The sequence below is a fragment of the Amblyomma maculatum genome, chromosome 5 (genome assembly GCF_055883805.1).
Source record: "Amblyomma maculatum isolate TAMU_Amacu chromosome 5, ASM5588380v1, whole genome shotgun sequence".
Lineage (NCBI taxonomy): Eukaryota > Metazoa > Arthropoda > Arachnida > Ixodida > Ixodidae > Amblyomma > Amblyomma maculatum.
Window position 1 is genome coordinate 99,810,884 of NC_139348.1, and position 19,644 is coordinate 99,830,527.

The following is a 19,644-nucleotide window of genomic DNA, read 5'->3' on the forward strand; positions in this document are numbered from 1 at the left end:
CAACCTTTCCCAAACCCAAATCTTTCTTCAACGACTCCTCTCTTCTCATCAGATGACCAAAGTAGCTGAGCTTTAACTTTAGAATTTGACCCTCCAATGAGCAGGCAGGGTTTATGGTCGACAATATCGACTGATTTGATCTTCTGGCAGTCCGAGGAACTCTCAAGAATATCCGCCAGCACCACAATTGAAACGCGTCAATTCTTCGGCGGTCAGCCTTCTTCACAGTCCAACTCTCGCATCCATACATCACAACTGGAAAGACCACAGCACGGACTATACGGATCTTGGTTGACAGACTAATGTCTCTGCTCTTTACTAATCGGTCAAGGCATGGCTCTCTGCGCCATGGATAGCCTTTATACTGCGCCTTTATTTTCGTACCAACCAATTTACATTTTACTGGACGCGGTGTCGTAGCGACTTGTTTCCATCTTTTTTTTTTCCCCGCGGAGGTGAGCACTGAGTTTAAGGGGAAAGGAGGATACACATTTTTCATCGCCAATGCGTTCATTGTTAGTAAGGCTGGCCTAACTTTTTTAGCCTTGCGGAGAGGTCTGACGAAGGTCTGATAATGCACGCGTGCTTTTTCTAGATTTAGTAAATCGGTTTGCATGGCACTTTTAACAAGTGTTTACTTCGCCTAGCTAGAGCAAAACGCCGTGAGTGATATGTGGAAGCACCTTGGGCACACCTTCCGAGCTGCACCTGATGTGTTTAATCCTTGGCCAAAGAATGCTAGCGAACCTTACCGCGTCTTATCGATTGCGACTGATCCATGAGCAGAGCACACCATGCATAATTATACCGTCGTGTAGTTGTTGGTCGACTGAATATCGTTACTAGAACCACATGCACAGCGAACCCTCCTTCATTTTCGCTTGACATAGTTGGGAAGTAATGAATAAAGAGGAGGCATGGACTGACATGCTTCGGCGAGTTGGTATGCGAAGGAAGAACAGCGGAACTTGCTTACTTCCGCCTGCCGCGATGCCACAAGAACCTGGAGCTTCCTTGACTTCTTAAATGAACAAAAGCGCATCACGCCAGCGCATCGCTGACACGTCTCTGCGGAGATTTGAGTGCGCATAGCAAATTCACAGCGGTGTCAAATAGGAGATGGGAGAGTGGGGAGTGGAGATATAGGGAAGAGAACTATTTACACAAAACAAAAATATTTTCATAAACAGCTGTGGCAAAAGAGGTGTATTTGCAGTCCAATTGGCTGCAGGACGCAAAGAAGCTCCCTGAAAGGAAACTGTACAAGTTAACAACTTCTGAAATACTGCTAGTAAACCTTCGACAGGGCGCAGGGAGGTATGAAATGGAAAATGGTAGGTTTAACGTTAAAAAGCAGGAAGCATGCAGTGTGGGTCAGAGAGATAACTTGAGTTAAAGACACTCAAGTGGAAATCAAGGAGAAATGAGCATGGGCAGGACATGTAGTGTCAAGCGAAGGTAACTGATGGTCGAAAAGGGTAACAAATTAGATATCAAATGAAGCAAACTGTAGCAGGGGGCTGCAGCAATTCCGGTGGACGGATGAGGTTAAGGTGTTACAAGGGTCAAGTGGACGCAGCTAGCACAGGAGCACGTTTAGAGAAATATGGGAGAGGCCTTCGCCCTGCAGTGGGTATAGCCCGGCTCATGATGGTGATGGAAACTTCTATAAATAAGTACTTTCGTCTGGGCGAGTTGGCTGATATTGGCAGAAAATTAGACGGGTTTAATGCAGCTGAACCAATTGCCGAGCGATAGGAGACGGTAAGTTTTGGTCTCATCGAACTCATCTAGCGTTCCGTTGAACGCATTAAAGTGCACGGGCATTTGCAGAACCCACTGCATACCGGTGCATGTGATGTCTGCGGACGCTTTCCCGCTCCTCTCGGTCAAAGTGTGTGACATCACGGAAAGAGCGCTCCGGCCTGAAGTGTTGTATAACAATAGATGGCAAACATACACTGTCCGGAGGGGAGATGTGCTGATATATCGATTTTCCAGCGCCCTTGCAATGATGTCCCCCTGTTTTCTAACGGAGAACCCCTCGTTCTAGATTCCTAATCGGATGGCACAATAGAGGTGATAATTTACAGATATTCTGGCAATATGTTGCAGTGAGCGAACCTGTCTTAGATATGAGCAAAGTGGCAACACATAAGTCATAAATGACAAAAAAAACACTACTATAACGGTTATTTATTAGAGGTTTTTATTCATCGCTGTCATTCACAAGCTACATTCTGCGACGCGATGTATGAAAAGGGATATAAGAGCAACTGTTTAAAGCAGAAAACTACTGAACACAAACAAACTGTGTAAAGAGATATAACAGCAATAGTTTTAAGCAGAAAACTACTGAACACAAACAAACTGCGAAAAGAGAAGTTTCATCATTCTGTGCGCACGTCGTACGAAAGGGAAATGAAAAGCGCTTGTCTAAGCAAAGCATAAGACACTAAAACGTGTATTTCGCGCTACAATAGCCCGTAACATCTTCAGCCTCCTCCTCTAAAGGACACCTCGGTAGCTTCTGCATCCCGCGGATCAATGCTCCTCAACTTAAACGAGCTCGAAGATTTTTCGCAATCCCCTGCGCTCAAAAGCAAATATGCAGAGCTAAAAGCTAGGAATGCTTAGGAGCGCTGCTCCCGTACCTTGCAGAAACCAGCAGGCATACATGTGGAACCGTTGTCTACGATGTTCCTCAGCAACGCTAGCGCTTCTTTGTCATCAAAGATATCCCACATCCTCGGGCCCTGCACAAACTCCTTCGCCGAGAGCGCAAGAAATCGAAGCTTGGAGAAGAATGGCTGCATCACGTGTCGAACGCTGACAACTCGTCCTTCTTTGTGGCTCTGTACGATGCACCGCTGCTGAGCCCATTCATACACGGCGGATATCACAGACATCTCTGGAACGCCTCTCAAGTGGTCCAGAATGTATTTCACGGAGCACTCTTTGCAGGAACCGAAGTTGTTCGAGCTCAGCACGGCCAGGCCTTGCGTACGGAGAATCTCCATGACTGGCGTGTCCGCTCCCTGTTCGGCCATTGTAAGAACGTTGTCCAGCAGAGGGCACACATCGTCAGGTCGTACATTTTTGGACACGTATTCAGCGCATCTTGCAGCAAGCACGGCCATTTTGTACTTGATTGCGGCAGATCGTGTGTACGATGCTTCCGGGACATCTTTCACCTGAAGCTTTCCGGTGTAGATAAATCTGCAAAAGACAGTTTAGAGATCAAGTGATCATGTCTTGTATATATCAAATGTTTTTGTAAAATGCTAAAGTCTCGCCGCAGCGGCTCAGTGCCTCGTCTACTGAGACGGGCGACCTAATTTTCTATTCCGGCCAAGACGGCCGCCAAATTCCAATGTAGCAAAACTTAAGGCGTCCATGTGCTGCGGGATGTCAGTCGATGAAAGAACCCCTAGTGGCCGAAATTTTCAGGAGCCCTCCACTATGGCATCCCTTAAAATCCGGGTGGTCTAAGTTGACTGAGTAGTTTGGGGCGTTAGACGCATCGCCGTAATGTACAGAATCAAAAGTTTGGAGGATTTGCGGAAATGAGCTGTATCCTAAATTCAGAAGTAAAATTATTCTATTTATAGAGTACTGATTTGGTTTAAGGGGTTTAACGTCCCAAAGTGACTCAGCCTATGCGGGAGGCATTTACAGTGTGTTAATAACAGGTTTTTGCATCGTATGATAAGCAGTAGCCACAGTGGCATAAATCCACGCAAATTTCAGGGTAGTACATGAAGCTTGCCTTGATAATCATACGGAATATTTACATAATATTTTTTTTTATTAACAGGATATGATAAATTAAAAAGAAAAGTTAAAGGCGTGACCGAGTGCAACAGTTTTAATTGGCTTCGCTTTAGTACGTATTGATTCTATAATATTCGCATGCGAATATTTAGGAATTAGGAAGATAAAGTATACCACCGTGACAGGATTTCTATCGGCATCTTCACGACAGCATAATATGCAGCTCGCATATATATATATATATATATATATATATATATATATATATATATATATATATATATATATATATATATATATATATATATATATATATATAGTACAAACGAAGACCAACGTGTGAAACAATTTATTGACGTTTCGGCTGTGCAACAGCCTTCGTCAGATTTCGCGCATTTTGGTGAAGGCTGTTCCGCAGCCGAAACGTCAATAAATTGTTTCACACGTCGGTTTCGTTTTCATTACAATTAACCGTGCCCAAGATTTTCTTTTCACTGTACGTACGTACATACATACATACACACACACACACACACACATACGTACGTACATACATACATACATACATACATACATACATACATACATACATACATACATACATACATACATACATACATACATACATACATACATACATACATACATACACACATACACACATACACACATACATACATACATACATACATACATACATACATACATACATACATACATACATACATACATACATACATACATACATACATACATACATACATACATACATACAATGTTACGGGGCATACCCCGACGTAGCCGCAAAGTTCACCGTCAGGAACACACTCGCAGCACCAACAAACTCTAGCTTCAGCGTCTTCCTTTTTCACTACTCCACCACTTCGTCGTAGTCTCCTAGACTGCGTACCGTAACAGTACCCCCCGTCCCCCGTGAGTTTATATAAATATATATATATATATATATATATATATATATATATATGTGTGTGTGTGTGTGTTTGGGGGGGGGGGGGGGGGGGTTATCTGATATGATAAGAACGGTAATCGATGTCCCGTGACCATTTTTCTTTTCAATAAAATCTTTATATGCGGTGGGCAAATGTCTCGATGAAAGGGAATAGACATTAGTTTTACAAGGTACAGCGAAGTTTTTTCGGATCAAAATTGTATATAACTAGAGTTGGAAAGCGCCGCTTTTGCCATTTCAATTCTGGAGACCTGCTGAATCCGCACTTAGATATTGGCATCTATTATTTTACTCACTAATTATATGCAACTTCTGTTATTAAAGGTATTAGAAGCCCGTTTTGTTGTTGCAGTTGATTTAGTAAAAAGTCGGTCATTTTGCTTCATGAGCGACGCGCTGCAAAAATTTTCCTTTTCAACCTTTTTTTCTAATTAGTATGCGGAACCCCGCCGAGGTGGCGCAGTGATTACGGCGCTAGACTACTGTTCCCAAGAAAGAGGGCATGAATCCCGGCCTCGGCGGCCGCTTTTCGACGGAGGCGAAAACCAAGGCGATCGTGTGCTGTGTGTTGTTAAAAAAAAAAAAACGTGTGCACGTTAAAGAACCCCAGGAAGTCAAAATTTCCGGAGTCCTCCACTACGGCGTCTCTCATAGCCTGAGTCGCTTTGGGGAGTTAAACCCCACAAACCTATTTAGTATGCGGGTTATCTTCTTGTTTTCATATAATAGCTGGAGCTCTAGATTTCTAGGTGTGTTCTCCACACGGCATCAAAATTGCCTGAAATATGGAAACAGCAAAAAAGGGGCAACTTTCATTTATGTTAAAAAAACATCTTGGATTTTTATTTTTGTCCCTCTCAAGAATCCTCAGCACCTCAGAAATATTACGGACTAGAAAAGTGTTGCGTTGCTTAAAATTATAAACGTAAATATAGAGCTGAGGGCTTGTCCTGAAAGTTGTCAAATTGAGAAGCATTCTGGCAACTTTCTGTTGGGAACTTTTTAAATCGTTTAGAATATTAGCTTAAGGTCACGATTTTTGTTTTTAATGGCCAGCTAATTTTACAATGGAATGGCATTTGCATTGGGATTTGTGTTGCTTCAGTTCTCTGTGATAATGTTTCAGCTTGTATTGACCGGAACTTACACCATTCTTTTAAAGCGAGGAAGGTCAAAAACGCTTTTAGATAAGTTTACGACCTTTTAGTGGTTTTAAAGTCTGACTCTTTCTACCAGGATACGATTGATGCTGTTTTAAATTATTTTAAGCAACGCGGACAAGGTATACATTTCATTCCCGAGTTACCCCCCAGGAATGTTTTCAGTTCTCGAATCTTAAGCTTCAAGTCGCTGAGCGCCATGTTTGTTGTGAATACCAACCACGCTATAATCCGCTCACCTTCGACGAAACACTCACAACTCCACACCACAACCTGGGACTCTGGGCACAGCACCAAGTGAAAGTGCCGCCGCTAACCTGTACCCGACGTGCGTCTTTGTCTATGTTGTTCAGTGCAGCGAGGCAAGCAAATTTTTCATTGGTTGCGAATAGTAAATACATTTTGTAGCCATTTTATGGATGAACGGCAATTTGTAAGTCTAAAGTTTACAAATAAATTCCCGTCACGCTCGGAATTCGCAGGTCACGGTTCAAATAAAATCGGCAGCACATTCATTGTTTTTCAGCTAGCTAATTATCTTTCAGCCATAAATTGTTACTCTTTATTTTTAAATGATTAACACCATAAAAACAAGGGCCCCGTCATTGTGGTACAGTAGGTAGGGCTCTCTACGGCTGTGCCCAAGGATGCGGAATAGAATCCCGGCCGCGGCGGCCGCTTTTTGACGGAGGCGAAACGGAGAGGCGTCCATGTGTTGTGCGACGTCAGTGCACGTTAAAAAATTCCAGGTAGTCGAAATTTCTGGAGCCCTGCACTATGGCGTTTCCCATAGCCTGGGTCACATTGGGACATTAAACCCCACGACCAAAACAAAACCCCTAAAAAAAACAATGATATTAAAACATCACCTATACAATCCTTGGCTTCTATGACTGTTGGCTCCTTTGACTTGTATGTCATAATGAGGGCCTTATTTCGCTGCTCTTCTCTGCTCAATAGGTTAAAAACGGCTTCGGTTCTGGTAATGTTGATGCTACTAGTTGCATAAAAGGGTGTTATCACAACTGCCACCTTCGCCGTTATGTGAGGTCCCATTTTATATGCATGTATTATAGAGGAGACACGTACTCCGTCCGCCGCTATAAACAAGGACGGCGCAGGTTACCTCTCTCAGAGCCAGCTTGCACAAAGCATCAATGCCTGGAAACGTGGACGATTAGACAGCTGTCTCTGTAGCACATCTATAGATGATAGATCACAGAGCCCCGTACGAAAATGCGGAGATCGTGCGTTCGGGTCCCACCGGCGACATATGTGTCCTTTTTGTCTTACGATTTCTTATTATTTTTCAGCCATAAAATACTGAGCCACATGAATTTTTTGTTTCTTATTGACCGATACTAAAAACAAAAAGGTGTTATGCCTACCACTCTGCAATTCCTTTTCTTTTTAATACTGTTGCTACCATCCTTAGTGCACTATATAGTCATGTTATTTGCGGGATAAAGCGCTACAAGGCGCCCGCCTACTTTGCGGTACCTCAGAGCCTAATTATCCGGGACCCTCCACTACGTCTAAGCTCGTAATCCGCGTTAGTTGGCAAGTTGAACAGCATAAACTTTACAAAAGCGTCGGTGTCTCTAATATGAAAAGTACACAAAAAATGCTCCCGATTTCCTTGTCGCAGAAAACAAAACCCAGGAAACCATTTAAATGTATATTCCAGGCTCTATCTCTTCAGGTAACGAGTGCTATCCAAATAATTAATATTTTGCTAAAGAAGCGCGACATGCCCATACGAAAGGTTTGGTTTCGTTTTACGGAGTTTACAACATGGAGGAAGGAAAAACTAGGAGGGAGCGCGCGGCAGTATCCGTGAAGCCTAGTCATAAAAAATAAAAGAGAGCGAGTCGTCCCCTACATATTAGACCACGTAATAGCGTGCGGTAATATCTACTACCGTGCGCATGCGCGAATCGGCGCCGCGCGGGTAGCGCGGGGTCCGCCGCGCGCGCTGCACCTAGCAGCTCCCGGTGGCTACCTCTAATGCAAAACTCAAGGCGTTGGGGGTGCTCAACTCCTACCAGGAGCTGCGGGAGGCCCATCTCGTGAACCTGTATACGCGGCTCATGCAGACGGCACCCGGGCGCCGCCTGCTTAGCCGCTTACGTGTCCAACATGATTGCACTCCAGAAGAGTCGAGGCGTATCCCAGATCTGTGGCGCGATATCCTCTGGGTATCTCCGCTACCCCGTAACATGTACACCGACACGCACGAAAACAGACGACAAGCGTGGGCTCAGACGCTTGAGGGGCGGTACGGCTCCCGACCCGGTGTATATTATGTAGACAGCAGGGCCGTCGCCAACGGGATTTTACACGGCCGCTGTTGTTCACCAAGAAATGCACATTGATGGACTCTCCTTCCGAGCACAAAATTTAGCGCGAGTCGAGGACGTAGCGATACCGCTTGCTGCCGCGGACCCAAATTCAAGGATGATAATAACGGACTCCCGAAAAGCGTGTGTTAATCACTTAGAAGGAGAGATCTCCCCCTTAGCGAGTCGAATTCTAAGGCGGACTGCCACAGCTCCAACTTCAAAGAAAATAATTTAGGCTCCTGGCCACCAGGTAACGAAACCGCTGACGCGGCTGCCTGAGCGCTTACTCACCGGGCTCCTCATCGAAGCTCTTCTGACTCGGAGACAAACCAGCCGCTTCTGTGGTTCAAAGAAATCATAAAGTATTATAGCGACAACCACCACCTTTTCCCGGCACCTGCAAAGGACTGAGTAAGGCGGAGGAACGAACTTTAAGGCGCCTGCAAACAGGCCCTCTATTCTGTCCTGCAATCTTAAAGCATTATGATCCTAACACTGATGGGCGATGCCCGCACTGTGGAGAGACTTGTGATGTCTTCCACATGGTGTGGGCATGTACTCGAAATCCTCACCTCCCCCCTTCCCCTACCCCTTCCCGAAAGGCATGGGAGACTGCCCTCCTCAACTGCTCCACACTGGAGTCTCAACGGGCTCTGGTGGAACGGGCGCGAGACGGGGCCTCATCATGCGGTGTCCCGGACTAGGGACGCCGACCATGTAGCGGGGCCACTCTGTGGCTCCCAAACTTCAATTAACCAATAAACGTTTCCACCACCACCACCCAGCAGCCCACACAGAAGACAGCCGCGTGCCCGCGCCATGGCAGACGCGCGCACTAAAACGCACCATCAAAACGTAGGGTGTAACTAGGAGAGCGAAAAAACGGCGGAGGGAGCGGCTTCATCGGCACTTGGCTTGCGAAGGTTGGCCGCGTGACGTCATGCTCCCTCCTAGTTTTTACTTCCTCCATGGTTTATAATCCCAAAACGAGACACGCTGTGAGTGGAGTTATCCGAGGATTAAAGCTACCTGTTGTTCGTTAACACACCCGTCGGACATTCCACAGCACGTGGGGGCCTTGTATGTCACAGCGCGGATTCCGCGGCCAAGATAGCCTCTGCCTCCCGGCTGTGTATTCCAGCATCCTCAACAAGCCACCATGGTGGGGCCCATTAGAAAGGAAGATTTAGTTGCTTTGTAAAAAAAAAATAAAGCTCTGTGAAAACCTTGTTCATTTCAATTTGTGAAATAAACACCGACGACGTCCATTCGATGTGCCTACTACAGGCTTTCTTGTAAGGGGTAGAGGGGGTACATTCTCCACAACCAGCATTAACTATATAAAACTTCAGCTTGATTATCGTGTTTTTACGTGTATCAGAAACAAACATTGGCTCCTACCTCAGCAGTCCAGAGAATCCATCTGGGTGCAAATCAGTGATGATAACTGTTTCTTCTTCTTTCGCTCCTTCTCCATAGAACATGGCTTTGAACTCTGAGATGTGCAATGCCAGGATCAGTCGATGGGCCTTAAACGATGCACGCTTTCCAGGATAGTGCTGCGACTCGACCGTGAATTCCACGTCCGCGAGGTCTTCAGTTGCCAGAAACTGGCCGAATGAGAACTGCAAAGATTCTTTATTTAGACTTCTTTTTTTTTTTTCTTTGCAGCAGTTGCAGAGACACAAGACATATTAAGGGCTGGGGTAGACTGGCGCAACCGATGCCAACGTTGCGACAGTGGATGCAGAGCGGCGTTATGTTCACGCATGGAGGAAGGAAAGGAGAGGCCCTGACGTCATTTTTTTGAAGCCGGAGCGGCCGCGCCGCGGCCGGACGCTGCAAGGTCTCTCCTCCTCCTTTACCCTCCGCATTCTCTTTCTCCGCGACGCTCACGTACCTAGGGCCCTTAGCAACGCTGTTGCTAGTGGCCCGAGTTTTCATAGCGACAGCGTCGCCGTTGCTAATGGCCCAACTTGGCTAACCCTAAATTTTGACGTCACTTCCGCCACACTTTCTCCAATGCATTGGGAATGGCAAATGCCTCTCGTAAGTTGTTTCCTTCCCCCATGCGTTCACGCTTTCCTTCACAACCGCTAGTGAGAGCACTGCGCTAGAGAATATCTACCCTGTAGACACCGGGGGTAAGCTTATGAGCTCCTTCCTTTCCCTGGAGCTTGGAGACTCGGGTTGACCGAAAAGGTATGCTGTGGCACGTTGGTGGAGCGGCGGAATTGAAATGTGACTTGAATACCACATAAATTGCGACTAGAAGGTCGCATCATAGCCGAAACGTAATTAGGCAATGTAGTTCTATGAAGCAAATAAATTGCGCTGAAAGTATGATTGGGGTAATTAGTAGTCATTCCCTTCAAACTTTGTTACGGATCAGACACTACAATGCTAGGCGACTCTAGAAGATTTGTAATGCTTGGTTGAAACTGGGCTTTATGTATGTCGTGTAGTATTTCAAACAGGGAGAGGAACATTTAATTGATAAGACCCGTTAAAGAGTTCGCGTCATACTCCTAAAGACGATGTTTGTGTGTCCCAGTGGTTTTTTAAGCATCTTGTGAATTCGCTGAGTGCTTCATGATAATGCCACAGCACTGGGCACTTACTTATTGGGCGGGATAGTAAAGACATTTTAGCGTAGCGGCGTCCAGCAGTCGGCACGCTTAACCCGAATGCTAGAAAGCGTTAGCGTGCCCTGCCGCGAGATTGGCCGCTGGAGCCGAAACAGCAGCCGTAGTACGTATGTTTGTGTCGGATGACGTAGCCGAGACGCAGTTTTATACGAGCTGTCTTTGGCCGTCGGTGTGAACGCTATTTTGATGGACCCGTGGCGCCGTACTTCCCTCTTGGCTCAGATAAAACACAAGAACACAGAAAACCCTTTGCAGTTGCTTATTTCGGTAGCCCGACATGGCGTGCAACTTCTCGCGCGCCTTTCAGGTTTTACCTAAGAGCTCAATAATTAATGATGAAAGTAGTTTTTCCTCAAGGTGCTGGAAGGTATTTGCCTTCCAACTTTACACACAATAAACCCGCATTTGCTGTGCAGTGCATACCTTTTCTTTCAAACCGCACCTTTGAGGACGAACTAGAAAACTGCCCGAGCAATCGCGCAGCCATTTTGCTATCATTGTCGTTTTTTTCCCTATAGTTAACTATGCCATCATTTTATTTATTGAATTTTTGTTTCTACATTACTATCATTGTGTTACTTTTCTGCTTTCAAGTCACCAATCTTCCAATCGTTTTTTGCTAGCCTCCACCCCATTTTCATTCTCCCGGCCACTGGTATCTCTAAACCCCAGAGCTTTAGAAACAGTGATTGCGCCTGCATCGACTTCCGGATTGATACAATCACATTCGAGTATAAGATGGTTAATTGTTTCTGCGGAGTTACCACATACTGCACATGTGTCATCTTGATGGTTAAATTTCTTTTTGTAACTCCGTGTTTTAAGGCACCCCGATCTACTTCAAAATGTAGGGCAGTGCCTCTTGAGTTATCCAAGAAAGCTTCCTTCCTGATCTGCCTTTTCCACTTTGGGTATAGCTCGACACTCTGCTTTTTTTTCCCATAGAATCTATCCAATTTTTACCTTCGTTGTTCTTCATATCAGACGTCATGTCAAACAAGCGCTCCATCTGTCGTCAAACGCCGCAAGCCCAACGGCCAACGCCTCGCAGTGCTGTTGTGAGTCCATGCCATGTTTCGAACTTTCGGGTTAAGCGTACTGACGGCTGTAATAGCGTGAGCATATACCTATTTACCGGATGCCGCCTAAGCACGTGCATTGGCCTAGTTTTCATCAGTATACGCATGCGCATCTAACGTATGCGACCGATATACATCTACGCTATAGCACGTCTCCACTCCGCTAGCCTTCATTTTCCCAAGAATGGAACAACAATAACGACTGCACCCAGGCGCAACTGCGTTTTCTTACGTGCGTATACAACAGTTGTTTACTGAGCTTTCATGTGATTCTTTGTTTAATGAAGCACTAGTAGCTTTACTTGTCTTTCGACAAACACATAGCCGGGTGAACTTAATGACGTTGCGCATCGGCCCTTACCATCTCCCTTCACCAATGTAATGAAAATTTTACAATACGCCGCTTTATCCAGAAGCAAGTTCAGCGACCATCTGCACTAATTTAAATACCCTAATTTGTTTTTCGCAAATGATGTCGACGACAGCTACCAGCCGCCTTCAGCTCTCCTCAGCAGACCGGGTCACCTCGGCCGTTTCCTCTGATATACGCGCATTCAAACTTGATCGTTGATTTTAAGAACCTGTTGCCGGAAGTACAGTGTACTGTTAAGCGCATTTGCTACATCTTGTGAATTCGCTCTCACTTACGGATATATCGTATTCTCTAGGTGCCAGATTTTTTTTATATGGGAAAATACGAGATGTTTTTCACAAACATGCAAGCATTTCGATGTGCAGGTTATGATATCTGGTTTCTGGCCGAGTTGCAGCCAACTCAGTCATCCTCGGCAGCTCCGTTGTACTGAAGTAGATGACCAACGAGACTTTTATCGGCTGTACAGCTGTAATTGGAACGGCGTGCTGACATGTAACAAATTTTCGACAGTGTCCCCCCGCATACAACATACATTACCTGAATGCACAAACGTAGAGTGAACGTCGAAGTATCCTTCAAATCGAGAGCTGAAGGGACTTCCTTTACGAAAACTCGAAAAGCAGCTAACATAAACATACACGCGCAAATGAGAACGCTGAAGATGATTAAAAAGTAGTCGTATATGTTCACCTATTAGAAGGGTGACTCACCTCTGAGAACGTTTTTGCTAACTGCGTCTCCGCATGGCACCTCCCGAGTCCGTCACAGTAGCGCTTGCAGCGAGTGCAGTAGCCTGGAAAAACACATGGCTGATGTAACGCAATAGGTGTGGTGGGTTATTAAAAACTCACCACGCATATTTCATATAAGGGATGCCATTGATCCGCTTCTTACGATATTACCTGTTTACTTCTAACTCCGAGCAACAAAACAACAAAAGCGGCCTTCAAAGAAGCAGGTAGCTTTGAACCATTAGGTAGCTGTAAGAGACTTCTTCCAATGCCGAGGCAAATTTTTGGTATGTGGCACATCCTTCTTTCACTTGTATGAAAGGATTCGAAATCTGTGACACTCATAGATTCGCCTTCGTGAGCTTCTCGTTGATGTAATTGATTAATACATTATTAGGAAGTATAATTATGAATTATATTCGTTCAGCAGTTAATTAAAAGGGCCAATACAACTGAGATTCTGTCGGTGCACGTCACAAGCGTTTTCTTGCTACAAAAATGCATAATACAGATAAAAGTGAAACATAAATCCTCCATGTTTTTTAGGAGCACAGATCTATGTACCCGAGAGGGCTATGGAACGAAAAATGGTAGGGGTAACATTAAGAGTTTGGAAGCGTGCAGAGTGGGTCAGAGAAATAACTCAAGTTACTGAAATTCTAGTGGAAATCAAGAAGAAATGGACATAGGCATGGGCAGGACATGTAGTGCGAAGAGAGGATAACCGATGGTCGCTTAGGGTAACAAACTGGATTCCAAGGGAACGAAAGCGTAGCAGGGGGCGGCAGAAAGTTAGGTGGGCGGATGAGGTTAAGATGTTCGCAGGGGTCAAGTGGATGCAGCTAGCACAGAACCGGGTTAATTGATGAAATATGGGAGAGGCCTTTGCCCTGCAGTGAGTATGTCAGGCTGATGATGTGATGACGCGTTCTGTGAATACTTATACATATATATATATATATATATATATATATATATATATATATATATATATATATATATATATATATATATATATATATATATATATATAGAAAGACCGGACCCTGGTCGAAACGTCGACGAAGAATAAATGAAGTGTTAAGCATCTTCGCTATTTATTTCCTCTGCAGCCAAGAACGTCTTTTTCGCAAGCACATATATATATATATATATATATATATATATATATATATATATATGCTTGCGAAAAAGACGTTCTATATATATATATATATATATATATATATATATATATATATATATATATATATATATATCGCTGAAGGACGGGGGGGGATATCGTGTTAGAAAAACTGGCCACCTTTTATAGGCAGTGCCTGGTGTCATCGACGGTACCGGAACCATGGAAGAATGCAAACATTATCCTCATTCATAAGAAAGGGGACTCTAAGGACCTAAAAAAAAAAACAGACCAATCAGCTTACTGTCTGTTACATATAAGGTATTTACTAAGGTAATCGCTAGTAGAATCAGGACAACCTTAGACTGCAATCAAGCAAAGGATCAAGCAGGGTTTCGGAAACGGTACTCTACTCTCGATCATATGATCATATCCATGCCATCAACCAGGTGATAGAAAAATGCTCGGAATGTAACCAGCCCTTATACATAGCATTCATTGATTACGAAAAAGCATTTGACTCAGTTGAAGCCTCGGCGGTGATGCAGGCATTGCGAAATCAGGGGGTAGACGAGCGGTACGTGAAAATGCTGGAAGATATATATAGTGGCTGCACAGCAACCATAGTTCTGCATAAAGAAAGTAACAAAATTCCCATAAAGAAAGGTGTTAGGCAAGAAGACACAATCTCCCCAGTACTATTCACAGCTTGCTTAGAGGAAGTATTCAGAGACTTGGAATGGGAGCAGCTAGGGATAAGGGTAGATGGAGAATACCTCAGTAATCTGCGATTTGCTGATGACATCGCCTTGCTAAGCAACTCGGGAGATGAACTACAAATAATGATTGATGACCTAGACAGGAAAAGTAGAAAGGTAGGCTTGAAAATCAATATGCAGAAGACTAAGGTAATGTTCAACAGCCTCGGGAAGGAACAGCAGTTTACATTAGGTAGCGAAGTACTGGAAGTAGTAGGCGAATATGTCTACTTAGGACAGGTAGTAACCGCAGATCCGGACCATGAAAAGAAAATAACAAGAAGAATAAGATTGGGATGGAGCGCATTTGGCAAGCACTCGCAGATTATGTCTAGCAGCTTACCGGTATCGCTAAAGAGGAAAGTGTATAACAGTTGCATCTTACCTGTACTCACCTATGGTGCTGAAACGTGGAGGCTAACCAAGAGAGTTCTACTTAAGTTGAGGACAACCCAGAGGGCTATGGAACGAAAAATGGTAGGGGTAACATTAAGAAATAGGAAGCGTGCAGAGTGGGTCAGAGAAATAACTCAAGTTACCGACATTCTAGTGGAAATTAAGAAGAAGAAATGGACATGGGCAGGACATGGGCAGGACATGTTATGCGAAGAGAGGATAACCGATGGTCACTTAGGGTAACAAACTGGATTCTAAGGGAAGGAAAGCGTAGCAGGGGGCGGCAGAAAGTTAGGTGGGCGGATGAGATTAAGAAGTTCGCAGGGGTGAAGTGGATGCAGCTAGCACAGAACTGGGTTAAGTGGAGAAATATGGGAGAGGCCTTCGCCCTGCAGTGAGTATAGTCAGGCTGATGATGATATATTATATATATATATATTGGGATTTGGAAAGCGCAGTACCTGTCTCATTTTGTTTTTCAGCGGACAGCTGCACTTATCTCAGGTATATGTCGCGGTTCCAATACCTACCAAGGACGTGAGTATTTTCTCCGACGGCATTTTTCTTGATTTTGGGTTAAAGCGACGCTGGCAGCGACTGCTTTTTGACCGAATGAGGTGTACACGCTTCGCGTAAAAGATACGAAAGCCGCTTAAAACTGCTTACTTGGAGTGAAGGCGAAAACATGAACGTGTCTCGAAAATTTCGTTACTTTTCCTCGCTTTTATTTTGTTCTTGCCCTGATTTTTCTTGCCTACTTTTCTTCAATTTATTTATCTGTGTAACATTTATATTTGCCATCTATTTTATTCTTTACTGTTACTACCACAACTAGTGACTGCATCGCGCAATGACTTGACTGCGTCACCATGTAATCAGCTCAAACCAAGGAGACATCTCAGCTATGTCTATTTCTGATTTGCTGAGTCAGAAATCCCCTGGACCGGATGGTATTACCAGCGAGTTTTACAAAACATTTTCTTCTTGCCTTGCACCTGTTTGGCTGGGAGTTTTCCAAGAATCTTATGACGCTGGTTTTCAGCCTGCCACTTTCTATTGTGGGCGTGCTATTTTAATATTAAAAAGCAAAGACGGTGACCGCTTTAGGACTGTTGAAGGGTATCGTCCAATTTGCCTCTGCAATTTAGATTACAAAATTCTCGCTACGGTCCTTTGTGGCCATATGCAGCTGGTAATCACAAAATTAATAGGCCTGCTCCAAGTCGGTGGCATTAGAGACCACAGTATTGTATTGTCCGGTATCCGGTCGCGCGGAGAACGACCAAGCGCTGACGGCAGCTGTTTACGCCACAGAGTGTGAGAGTGTGCGTACGAGAGAAGAGTGAGGGAAAAGTGCTAATGATGATAGCACTGGTATATAGAAAGCAAAACCGAAACTTGTACGGGATACAGTATCTCACGCTTAAAACAAATACACGAAACGCAAGTAAAACCGCAGTATGCACGTGAAGGGAAACAGTAAGGTCAGTATTGAAGTCTGTCAGGTGGGCGACGCTCTCTTGCACTTCGACGCAGCGCTTGTCCTTTGTCGCTGCTTTGCGGAGGAGATAGTTGATCTTGCTTCAATAACTGGAGTAGTAGAATGTCATGGGATACTCAGATAAACAAAGTCTGCACTAAGCTTTCTAAATTCATAGCCATTATCTCTCGAAATAAATATATTCTACCAACGAAAACGAAGCTTGACCTCTACTATGCATTCTTTTTCTCCTACTTAGGATACTGCTATTTGGTGGGGGGAAATACCACTATGTACAATTTGCAAAAGCTTTTTGTTCTGCAGAAGAAAATGCTACGCGTTATAACAAATTCCTCCTATGATGCCCCAACCCGTCCCATACGGATGAAATACAAAATAATTCCAGTACCTAAGCTGTTCGAGTACAGGTTTGCTTGTTTTTATAAAAAACATACCGCACGAAATGACCCATTTTTGTCCCGCATTGTACAGCTGGTGCCACACAACACGCCCTATGCTGCAAGAAACCCTGAAATGTTTGAGGTACCCAGATGTAGAACAAACTATGGTTTTGCTATGTTGAAATATATACTGCCAATGTGTTTGAACACTTTTCTTTACAGCAACATGAACAAAATGACTTTTTCTTTCCTCCGAGAAATGTTCACTGATTAGGTTGTATTGATAAGGAATTCGTCTATCGACAATTCATTTTTACTTTTTCCTTGTCATTGTATAACTTCTTTTTTCTGTTTCAAAGCACTGTCTCATTTTGTAACGCGTGAGTTGTTCATTTTATATCGCACAAACTGCCGCTGCTGTTCATCGTCGACCTTACGGGTGGCGAAGCCCGTCAAGCGGTCATTGCGAACTGCTTTTTTTTCGTCACCCGCGCTTTTTGTAATACAAAAGCGGAATAAACATTCATTCATTCATTCATTCACTCATTCATTCATTCATTCATTCATTCATTCATTCATTCATTCATTCATTCATTCATTCATTCATTCATTCATTCGTTTATTCGTTTCAGCTGGCTCTGCGCGATTCCAGGAGTGGTTGGCTCATTGTTTAGAGGCAGTGCCCAGGGCGGTGTAGAGTCAGAGCTGTTTTCTGGTACGCGAGATAATTTAGATGCATTCCAGATGCGGCCGTCGCTTAGGAGAAATGAATTCCGGCCTCTTATTCTGACTACTTTAAATGGATCCATGTATGAAAACGATGCCTTGCCTCCAGCTTTGGGAATCCTTACTCGAACGAGGTCACCGTTTCGAAATGTTTGAGTTTTAACACCCCGTCTCCTATCTGTATACTGTTGGGTGCATGACTGCTTAGCCAAGACCATCTCACGAACCGGTTTCAACCCAGCCATGGAGTGTACGTCGCTCCCAGAGGGCATTCCAGCAATACTGAGCCGTGTTCTGGGTTGACGATCGTGCAGGAGCTTCGCAGGTAACAGGTCAGGCGAAGCCTGATGGCCTGTGCGCAACAGAAACCTTCCTCCACGAATGTCGACATGCCAATGCTCACATGCAAACAGACATGCCAAAGCCTCTCGTCCACCCACAGAATATCATCGCTCCGCGGCGCTCAAAGTTCTCGGTGCAAATGCAACGGTGCGCATTTCTTCACCATCGCGTCGCTGAAACACAGCACCCAAACCCTTTTCCGAAGCATCTGTGGTGACGATTACATCTAAATCTGGGTTGAACATTTGTATGACGGGACTAGCGAATAAGGAGCTTTTGACGAGATCAAAACTGTGTTGAGCTTCCTCACTCCAAGCAAACTTTTGATTTGACCTCAAAAGCTTTCTCAACGGTTCGACCAGATCAGGAAATCGGGGAATAAAATGGGAGTAATACCCTACAAGTCCCAGGAAAGAAGGCAACGTTGAGAGATAGTGACGAGCAGGCGCTTTCACAACAGCGCCCACTTTGGAAGGCAATAGGCACAAACCTTTCCCACTAACGACATGTCCCAAAAAGTGCAGCTCAGGAGCAGCGAAAAGATACTTGTCATTTAGCTTCAGTCATGAAGCGCTTGCACATTGAAGTACCCGTTTCAAATTTCGCTCCTCGCGTGTCCTTCCTCAGACGATTAAGTCGTCAATGTAACAGAGCACACCCTTGCAGCCTTTCAACAGCAGCTGCATCATTCTTTGGAAAGCTGCAGAAGCAGAGGCCAGATCAAAACATACTCTTTTAAATTGAAACAATCCATCATGAACATCTGAAGAATATGTGCGTCTTGCAGAAGTAAGGCAGTCGCTCATGAGATGTCACGAATATTGACTGAGTCAGAGCCGCAACATGCTGCGGCGAAGTTCATGACAAACCGCGGTAAAAAGGCAGCGCGTAAACCGAGCGAATATCTACAAAACAATACCATACGTCTGTTTTCAGATGACGAAATATCAAATGACCTAAAAAGCTTGAATTTCCGTCCCTGCGGATTTTTTCTGACTCGCTCTGCCGTATATCGAGCGGTAAACTTACTTCGCACCGTATTAATCACTGGCCATGCGTCAACCTGGTTCATCGTCAGCTTTCACTGAATCGAAAATATGCAGTCTTAAGTGCTGGCCAGCTACCGGAATATTATTGCCGCAATTTACGGTCTATAAAGCGCTGCATTTTTACAAACATTTTTCTATAACGCCTTATACAATAGTGCGCCTTATAGGCACTTCTCGCTTCATTTTGCGCAACGTTGCCATATGACACCATTCCCGCGAAACGGCGTCGGGAGAAGCGAATTTCTCGATCACGAAACCTATGATCGTCGCACAGGATGTAAACATGACT

At 44.5% G+C, this 19,644-nt stretch overlaps 2 protein-coding genes and 1 pseudogene across 2 annotated transcripts; 2 read left to right on the plus strand and 1 right to left on the minus strand.

Moving 5' to 3' along the window:
• Nucleotides 1-2,633: 2,633 nt before the first annotated feature.
• On the minus strand, nt 2,634-11,885 carry LOC146189010 (BTB/POZ domain-containing protein 2-like). Its single transcript, XM_084605158.1, has 3 exons — nt 11,858-11,885; nt 9,648-9,840; nt 2,634-3,219 (listed from the first exon to the last, which is right to left on the minus strand). The coding sequence occupies exons 1-3, from the start codon at nt 11,883-11,885 to the stop codon at nt 2,634-2,636; spliced, it is 807 nt and encodes a 268-aa protein (XP_084461284.1).
• On the plus strand, nt 7,655-8,950 carry LOC146189011 (uncharacterized; annotated as a pseudogene).
• A 5,075-nt stretch (nt 11,886-16,960) lies between the features above and the next one.
• LOC146189012 (uncharacterized) lies at nt 16,961-17,512 on the plus strand. The gene has a single exon (XM_084605159.1). The coding sequence runs from the start codon at nt 16,961-16,963 to the stop codon at nt 17,510-17,512; it is 552 nt and encodes a 183-aa protein (XP_084461285.1).
• The last annotated feature ends 2,132 nt before the right edge of the window (nt 17,513-19,644 follow it).